The 9292-nt window shown below is 34.8% G+C and overlaps 1 protein-coding gene across 1 annotated transcript; it reads right to left on the bottom strand.

Annotated features, from left to right (window-relative positions):
- Positions 1-496: 496 nt before the first annotated feature.
- On the bottom strand, positions 497-7874 carry LOC133181786 (protocadherin gamma-B4-like). The gene is made up of 7 exons (XM_061316379.1): positions 7688-7874; positions 6495-6638; positions 2684-2868; positions 2329-2431; positions 1894-2055; positions 1358-1580; positions 497-835 (listed from the first exon to the last, which is right to left on the bottom strand). The coding sequence occupies exons 1-7, from the start codon at positions 7850-7852 to the stop codon at positions 594-596; spliced, it is 1224 nt and encodes a 407-aa protein (XP_061172363.1). The 5' UTR covers positions 7853-7874; the 3' UTR covers positions 497-593.
- Positions 7875-9292: the final 1418 nt, after the last annotated feature.

Raw genomic sequence — 9292 nt, 5'->3', positions numbered from 1 at the left:
TATAGGCGAGTATATACGGTAAAATACTTTTAAAAGAATAAGTGTTTGGAACTTCCCAATCACTTCGACATATCCATGGTATTCAAGATATCAGTGTTCGAGATACTGAAGTTCAACTGTATTTGTCTCAAATGGTAACTTTAAATATACTAAAGACTTAGATGATCAAATTTTAGTTTAGAACAAGTTCCTACATCTTGGAACTGAGGAAGCAAGTTCAGTAAAAAAAATATCCTCTAGTGACTTATTCCAGATTTTATTCTTAAGAATCATTTAATGTTAGTGTGTGACAAGTTCCTGCAAGAAATAAATTCAGAGTAATGGTCTTAAATGTTTTTTTAAAACATGAGTTTAATGATAAATTTCTCCCATGATTTAGTCCAGATTTTATTTCCATAAATTATTCTTTATTGGAGATAAGTTTTGCTGCGTTGTATCATGTCACCTCTCCAAATTATTGCCGCCGGAGAGATAGCTTCCCCTCTCTAGTGCCTGTTTGATTTAATCAATGTTCTGAAACACTGATATATGAACATAAAACTAATATGTCTGTTAATCTCTGTTAACAGTGTAAGCTATTTTCAGTAACTTAATCAAGCAGTTATTGATGAATATAACATTTCTGCACTTACACTATAACTTGGGGAGCCATTATCCCTAGATATAACTTTGATATGAAATTCTTTACTGTCACTTTCTTCAAAATTGAATTTCACTGATGAGACCAGACTCCCATTGATAATAGAAAACAGTCCTGTGTCATCTTCCATTAGTTCATACTGGAAAACCTGGTGTTCATCCTCATCAATGGTTCTCAGAGCTGTTAATGGCTCTCCTACAAGAAATAAAAGTGAAAATCTCCAGGAAATATTGATATGTGGTGGAGAAAAGAGCTTGTGAGTAAAACTAATCCTCATGACTTTACGTACATAATAATCTTCAAATTTTAAACTTAGTTTGTCAATCTTCAGAATAGGAATGATAAAAGGATAAAGACATTGCCTTGAAAGAATAAATTCCAAAGTGGAAATCCTACAGAAATTGAATAATAGGTCAGATATCTTACAATATTCAAAGGCTAGTCTTAAAAATAATTCCAAAGACAGTCAAAGGAATGGGTGCATTTTTTAATAATCTTAGAATCATGGATATGCAATATATTTCCTTTTACTGCATGTTCTTACTGACAGTATTGACCATATTAATGATTATACTTCAATAAGTTAATGCTCAGCCATGAGATACATTTGACATCTATGATTATAACTGTACTTTCATGTAAATTAGAGTTGTTTCATCAAAATTAAAGCAAACAATTTTATCAATTTTAATATCTAAAATATCATTCCAAACTAACCAGGCTCAACTTCTTCGGGTATGACATTTGGGTCAAGGGTCACCAACACAGGTTTGTCATTGACATCCTTCAAGGTCACAGGGAGGTTAAAATAAGAAATGCCTGGGGGACTGTAGTCATCCTGTACCATCAGTGTGACAAAGTGAACTTTCTGTTCTTCTCTGTTCAACACACAGTATTTACCCCCTTCTGATAGACATAAGGGATCTGACTGCTTTAATACCTACAATCAATTCATACAAATGTTTTTACACCAGCAGAAAAATACCCAGAAAATGATAATCAAGGCAATTAATGCTGAAAGATCACATACATTACATGAACTGTTAGCCTCATGCAATCTTAATTCATTTAATTCTTAGATTACTGTCTATTATCCATTAATTATTGCAGTATTCTTAAAATGTAATCTACAACTAATCACAGCTTTCTCGTAAAAATATTTTAATGCCAACTTTAAAAGGCATCTACAGATCTCAAAGGATGTACACTCCAGAAAGAAAATGTGAACTAGATCATAACTTTGTTAGCAAAACCTTGAGACATAGCTGTGATCCATTAGAGTAAGAGGTGAACATTCTGTGCTCCGAGTCTACAAGCAGCAGAGTAACATTTTGACTTGGATCATCATCCTGTGCACTAAAACATCCAACGTGTGTGTCAGCCATACTGTTCTCTGGTATCATATTTGGCATCAGCTAAAGAAAATTCAAATAAAATTTCATTCTTACTCAAATTTTCTTGTCAAAAATGAGGTAGCCAAGACAAAAATTTTGCATCTTCAATCCCCATGATTTTGACATCACTTAAATGACCTTGGTTAAAGGTCATGATAACCCTCCTGACCATAAGCTACTATTTGACAATATAAAGTTGTTTCATCAAAAGTTATGAGCAAAGTTAAAGTTGCAAACAAACCAAAACCAAATTCCCTTTCCTTTTGAACTTGGGGCCAGAAAAAATTAATTTACCATTGCAGACTTTGGTGGATCATTTTCATTAAGAATTTGGAATTGGAATGTGTTGTCCACATATGCCCCCTCTATGTCTGTACATCTCACTGTCACATTCCATCTTGTATATAAAAAATGGACATCAAAATTAAGTTTACGTTTACATTTTCTTATCATTTTACATGAAATAAATAATAAGCTTTGTTTTTACCTTTTAAATCACGTGAAAGTCAACTTTTACAATTAGTGTGCACTTCGGTTGGTCACATCTTAAATTTAACATACACCAATGTAGTGTGTTCCACATAAGTGAAATGTACGCACATCACAATGTTTACATTTTTAATAAATACATGTGATAAATAAAACATACTTGGTTGGCTTTTCCTCATAGTCTGCCTTTCTATTGAGACAAAGCTTAGAGCCAGAAACTTGGAAGATATTTTTGGGATCAGCAAGGATGGAGTAAAACTGGGCATCATAGGAATCATCGACCGTGCTGAGGTACACACAAAGATCTTTCACATTTTCCTTAATATTTGTATTGTCCACCTTCATCTTCAAAACAAGAACAGTCAAATAAAACAATGGGTCTCCAGGAGCCAGAACTCCTCATCTAGATGTTGCCAAAAATTATACTAAAATACTTGTCTAGACTTGAACTGAAAGTTGTGAAAGATTAACAATTTTCAGGTGGAATAACTTTTATCATGGATGCTGAGTTACATTTGATACACATCTGATAAAGGCCAACTAGCTTACTGTTACCATGCATTATAAAGTCTGCTTACTAAAGAAACTGGGGGGATAAGCCGAGCCATATGCCTACATAACGATGGATAAAAAATCAATAAATTCATTTTACAAAAATTTCACTTTTTGTTGAATTAATGTAATGCTCATTACCATTTGCATATAAATTTGACAAAACCTGAATACTGTAACAGCGAAAATGATTCTGATTAACACAACAAAATGGCATCACGCTCAATTTTCACAGAAACTGACATAAATTGGATGATATAACTATATTTTTTAAATAGAGTGGGTCATCGTACCATTTTTTTGAGAACGATTAATGAAAGGCAATGGAAAGATGTTGCTTTTTACACTTGCAAAAATTTGGTATGAAGACCCACTCTACATAAAAAAATAAGTTAACTAACTTAAATTTTCACCGTGGTCTTAAAAAATTCTAAGTCCGAAAACGCTTCCTAAATATAGAGAACTGTATGCTATTTAAATAGACATGTAAGTGCGACTATGTGGTCTAGTGGTTAGCGAGGAGCTCTTTAAAGTGACCTTTATTAAGGAAAGTGTTCGAGTCATGCTCTGATTTTTTGATTATTATTTTTGGTTTTAATTTTGTTTTACTTTAGATAAAAATGTCTATAGGAATAACATATTTTTCACTGGAAATAAAATATATACATGTAGTAATGAACTTATTTACAGTAAATTATTTAAAATGCCGGATAAAAATTATAATAGATATTTGAATACATTTATTCCCGTTTTTATTTATTTTAAATAAAAGCGCTTCTAGATCACCATTATCATTATATACGATGTTAACATTTTTATAATATCTCCACAATTAGTGTAAACACTCAATATGCAGATTAATTAATAGAAGTCCTTACCCATGTTAGACATTTGTGACAGTAAATGAAAGTCAACTGTTTAGCTTGTTTAGAATATAAATATCATTTTGAAAACTACGGTAAACATTAAAATGCTTAAGTAAATTCGAACAATTGAGAGATTTTTTCCAATAAATGTTCTTGCATAGCCGAAAAATGGGCATGGGCACATGGCTCGTCTTATCCCCCCAGATTCTTTCCCAGAATACTCTAAATTAAATTTTCAATATATGACCAATAAGCCCTACCCTTTGGCCTGAATTCTAATCCAAGGAGAAATGAGTTTACAAGAGGCCCAAGGGCCTAGAATCGCTCTTCTGAAAACTGTACAACCTATAATCTCATCTGTTTTAAGCCTCTTGGTAACCTATATATAAGTATAAAGCCTTAAAATTCTAAAAGAAGGTCAGCATGGCAACAATTGACAAAGTTTGATAACTCCAGGCCAATTAGTATCTGAAATACTTAAATTTAGCCATTAAGTTGCAAAAGTAGGTCACAGTGACCTACTTTTTGGTTGATGCACTCCAAGGATTCAAGATGCATCAACTGACAAAGATTGATGATTCTTAGTAAATAAGTATCAGAAATAGTTATCAAATTCCTAAAGTAGGTCATGATGACACTTTTTGGTTGACACAATCCGGGTACCCAAGATGCATCAACTGACAAAGTTTGATAATTCCAAGCCAATTAGTGTCTGAAATATTTAAATTAAGCCATGAAATTGCAAAAGTAGGTCACGATGACCTACTTTTTGGTCAATACACTCTGAGGACTCAAGATTCATCAACCGACAAAGTTTGATGATTCTATGCCAATTAATATATGAAATATTTAAATTAAGCCATGAAATTGCAAAAGTAGGTCAAGGTGACCTACTTTTTGGTTGACACACTTTGAGGACTCGAGATGCATCAACTGACTAAGTTTGATAATCCTATGCTTCAAAGTGTGCAAAATATGCCCCTATAACAATTTGAAAATAAATACCTGTAAAATTCCAAAAGTAGGTCACTGTGACCTACTTTTTGATAAATCTTTTTTTAAAGCCCCTAGGTGCATCACCTTACAAGGTTTGATGATTCTGGTTCTCTTAGTATCTGAAATAATGACCTTTAATGTTTACAAAATGATAAGCTATAAAACTTAGAAAGTAGGTCATGGTGACCTACTTTTTGGTTGACACACTTCAAGGTCCCATGCTGCATAAACTGACAAGTTTTGAAGACAGTATCCTTCAAACTATCCAAGTTATGCATCAAAATTAAAATGAAAATGAATGCCTGCAAAATTCAAAAAGTAGGTAACTGTGAACTACTTTTGCGTCAACATGATATGAAGTCTGAAGATGCATCAACTGACAAGATTTGATGATCGTAGGCCTTATAGTGGGCAAAACATAAAAGATTAAACAAAATGTAAATTTTGGTCAACTTTGAAGTGACCTTGAGACCATGCCCTTTGCCCCAGGGCGATTCCCCATGCAAATTTTAATCTACAACATATCCTCATCCTTGTATGTAAGTTTAATCTGCCCAGTGGTTCTCAAGAAGATTTTTAGCAACCATTACTTTTGTTTTTATTTCCCTATTTACCCCCCCTTGTTTAAGGGACAGATCCCTAGTTTTAGTATAAATGAAAGCCCTTGGGCCAAGGATACTCCATGAAAAATTTGAAAAAATTGACCAAGGGGTTCTTCAGATATGGCCCTTTTCCAAAAAGTTGCACAAATGGCCATGGCATTAGCTCTTTGAGCCTTTGGTTCAGAAGAGCTAAAAATCTTGGAAAAGACCTAGCTGTTTATGAGAAATCATGCAAAAGTTTGTCTGATGGTATATCCAGGAGAAAAGAAAAAGATTTTCAAAGATGTTTTCAAAGATGTGATATCATTTCAATACATGACCTACTTATCCCCATCTTTGGGTCTGACCCATGGAATTAGGGGCCATAAACTTAACAATTCTAACAAAAGATTTCGTACTCATTGTAATCAAGAAAATGGTTTGTCTGCTAGATGTCCACAAGAACAAAAAAAATACATGACAAACTTCGTCCACCCAGGGACCTGCATTCTGAACCAAAGGAACATGAATTTTACAATTTTTATTATAATAATGCGAACAGTTTGCTGACTGGAAAGTTTAGAAGTACTGAAGAAAATTTTTAAAAATATAATGCAATCAAAATACAGTTTTGTTCCTAAGACCCGAGGACCGGGGAATATCATAATGACATTATCCCCTGGCTACTCTGGTATCCCCCCTCAACCAGGGAGGAACCCCAGACCTTCTACTTTTTTTAATGTCCCCTCCTATTTCAATTCTTAAGGACAACCCTGAAATATGATAAACTTTCTCCCTACCATGGGATCTCAACCAATGTTACGTGGATTTCAATAGTTTCTTAATGCTTTGCATGCTCATTATAGTTTGCCTGCTTGATGTCAATGAGTAAAGAAAATTTTCTAAAATACATTGCACTTTCAAAACATGATTGTAAGCCAATAATGGAATGAATAAAAGAGAGAAAAGTTCATACAGAATGTGGAGGATTGTTGGGAGGGGCACAAAAGAGTTGTGGGTGGCTCCAGGTTCCATTAGCAAGACAGGTTATGATGTTAGTGGAACCTTTCAGGAACCAGTCTGTGATGCAGGAGACAGTGCAGGTGTCTAAGTAGTCATACTGTAATAAACAAATTCTTACATTAATTGTAATGCCGGTAACAATACATGTAGAAAAGAGATCATACTGTAACAAAGAAATTCAAAGATCTTACATTAATAATGCATAGCAGATAACAATACATGTATAAAAGTGGTTATACTGTAAACCAAAAAATTATTATATGTAACCAAGTAGTCACATTGCATAAGACACTAAACTATCCAATGCTCATTGCAACAATATACATGCATGTATATAGGATCACATTTTTGCCAAACAAAGCATGTACTCTTTATGTTTCCATTGTTTCTAAAAAATAATGTTATGAGGTAAAAATTAGTTATTTTCTTAAGATTTCTAAATTTTATAACTTCCACTAAAATTTCATATCTTTGTGACTCTATTTGATGAGGAATAGTGTAAAAGCCCTTTATCATTTGTTAGTATATTAAAAAGCAATTTACATGTTTACAATTTTTAATAATGAACAATTCCTGTAACTTCACACCCCTTTATCCATGATGATGCTAGAGTAAAGCTGAAAAAAAATATCCTCTGACTACATACCCCTTTCAAATGATGCTGTTAAGAAATTTTAAGTTGAAAAACAGTATTCTGACTGCAAATCCCTTTACATATGATGCTCCTAAGAGATCTACAACTATGTCCTCTGACTAAATAGCCCTTCACACATGATGCCCCTATGATGTCTATAACTGTGTCCTCTGACTAACTACCCATTTACATGTGATGCTGTAAAGATGTCTACAACTGTGTCCTCTGACTAACTACTCCTTTACATGTGATGCTGTAAAGATGTCTACAACTGTGTCCTCTGACTGCATACCCCTTTACATATGATGCTGTAAGGATGTCTACAGCTGTGTCCTCTGACTACCTACCCCTTTACATGTGATGCTGTTAGGGTGTCTACAACTGTGTCCTCTGACTACCTACCCCTTTACATGTGATGCTGTTAGGGTGTCTACAACTGTGTCCTCTGACTACCTACTTCTTTACATGTGATGCTTTTAGGGTGTCTACAACTGTGTCCTCTGACTACCTACCCCTTTACATGTGATGCTGCTAGGATGTCTACAGCTGAAAAACTCTGTTCGGGAAGGAGGGCAATATTTAATGGAAGGAAACAAACACTTCACAGGGAGGCAACTGTAGCCATCATCTGACATCCTGTACCCCAGCCGACATCCACAAACCCCCTGGTTACACATCTCAGGATGGTCACATATGGAGTGACAATTTCTTCTCACTACCTGCCAATGAAAAATTGAGTATCCATACACTGAATAATACATAACACAGCAACACCACAAACTTACTGATCTTCCTTTATAAATTTACATTAGAGCTGTAATTAGCCATGTAAAAGGAGGTAGCTTCAATAAAGAAACATAGGTAATCAGAGATTCCGAGGTCACCTCAATGAATGCTGTCTTTAAGTAAGGCAAAGTCCCACATTAAACTAATAATTTAGAAGTGTACATCCCAAAATGCACATTTATGCAATTTTGATCTGACAGGGCTTGCAGTTTCTTGGGAATAGATTATCCATAAACTTCAAACTAGTCACCCATCCAGAAAATGTAATTCAAATCCAGCATCTAAGCAAGTTTGAGAGTGTTCATCCCTTGATGCATCATCCATGCAAATTTGGTTCAGATAGACCTTACAGTTTCTAGTTAATAGACCTGCACCCAAAACTTTAACCTGGTCCATTATCTGGAAAATGTATGTCAGATCAAGCATCCAAAGCAAATCCTTAGTGTGCATCCTTAGATGTATCATCCATGCAAGTTTGGTAAACATAGGGCTTATACATGTAATTACTTTAGAATGAACCTGCTCCAAAAACTTGTTCACTCATCCAGAAAATATAGGTCATATTCAGCATCCGCAGCAAGCCTGGTAGTGTGCATTCTTAGATGTATCATCCATGCAAGTTTGGTAAACATAGGGCTTATACTTACTTGGAAATGCGACCTGCACCAGAAACATTAACCTGCCTACTCATCTGGAAATATAGGTCAGATCCAGCATCCGAAGCAAGCCTGGTAGTGTTCATCCTTAGATGTATAATCCATACAAGTCTGGTAAACATAGGGCTTATAGTTACTTGGAAATAAGACCTTCAACAAAAACTTTAACCTGTTCACTCATCTGGAAAATGTAGGTCAGATCCAGCATCCGAAGCAAGCCTGGTAGTGTGCATCCTTGGATGTATCATCCATGCAATTTTGGTAAACATAGATCTTAAAATAACTTGGAAATGAGACCTACACCAGACTTAAACCTGCTCCAAAAACTTTAACCTGGTCCTTCCTTTGCTGAAATTGCAGCATCTGAAACCTTGACTGGTACAAAGAAACACACTAGAAGCATCTTCCATGCATCCCTGATTAATGTAGGGCATAGAAGTATGTAAAAAGAAAACTGGACAAAAACTTTAACCTGGGACGCCAACACCAAGGGTATCACATAAGCTCCCCCCCCCCCCCCACTTTGTTGAGGTGAGATAAAAATTGTTTCATGTTTCTCCTACTGAAAATGTTTTATAGCTCCAGGTAAGTGATCGACTACAATAATCATTGCTAGCAGTGTTTTTTTTTCCCTCACTGTATCTTGTTATACAAGGTACTAATAGAGTCACCTCT

This window comes from Saccostrea echinata, unplaced genomic scaffold (genome assembly GCF_033153115.1).
Source record: "Saccostrea echinata isolate AGI-Se365-2 ecotype Australia unplaced genomic scaffold, CSIRO_AGI_Sech_v1 ptg000009l, whole genome shotgun sequence".
In the NCBI taxonomy this organism is placed as follows: domain Eukaryota; kingdom Metazoa; phylum Mollusca; class Bivalvia; order Ostreida; family Ostreidae; genus Saccostrea; species Saccostrea echinata.
The sequence above is the reverse complement of the archived record's forward strand: the minus strand, read 5'-3'. Positions and strand labels throughout refer to the sequence as shown.

Bases quoted from the DNA above. Each gene is read 5' to 3' on its own strand.
- LOC133181786 (XM_061316379.1), bottom strand. From the start codon at position 7,852: ATGTGTAACCAGGGGGTTTGTGGATGTCGGCTGGGGTACAGGATGTCA. The intron at 2,869-6,494 runs GTATGAACTTTT...CTTGTTTTGAAG, and splicing joins CCAACAATCCTCCACATTCT to ATGAAGGTGGACAATACAAA. The intron at 1,581-1,893 runs GTTTTGCTAACA...AATTGATTGTAG, and splicing joins GATCACAGCTATGTCTCAAG to GTATTAAAGCAGTCAGATCC.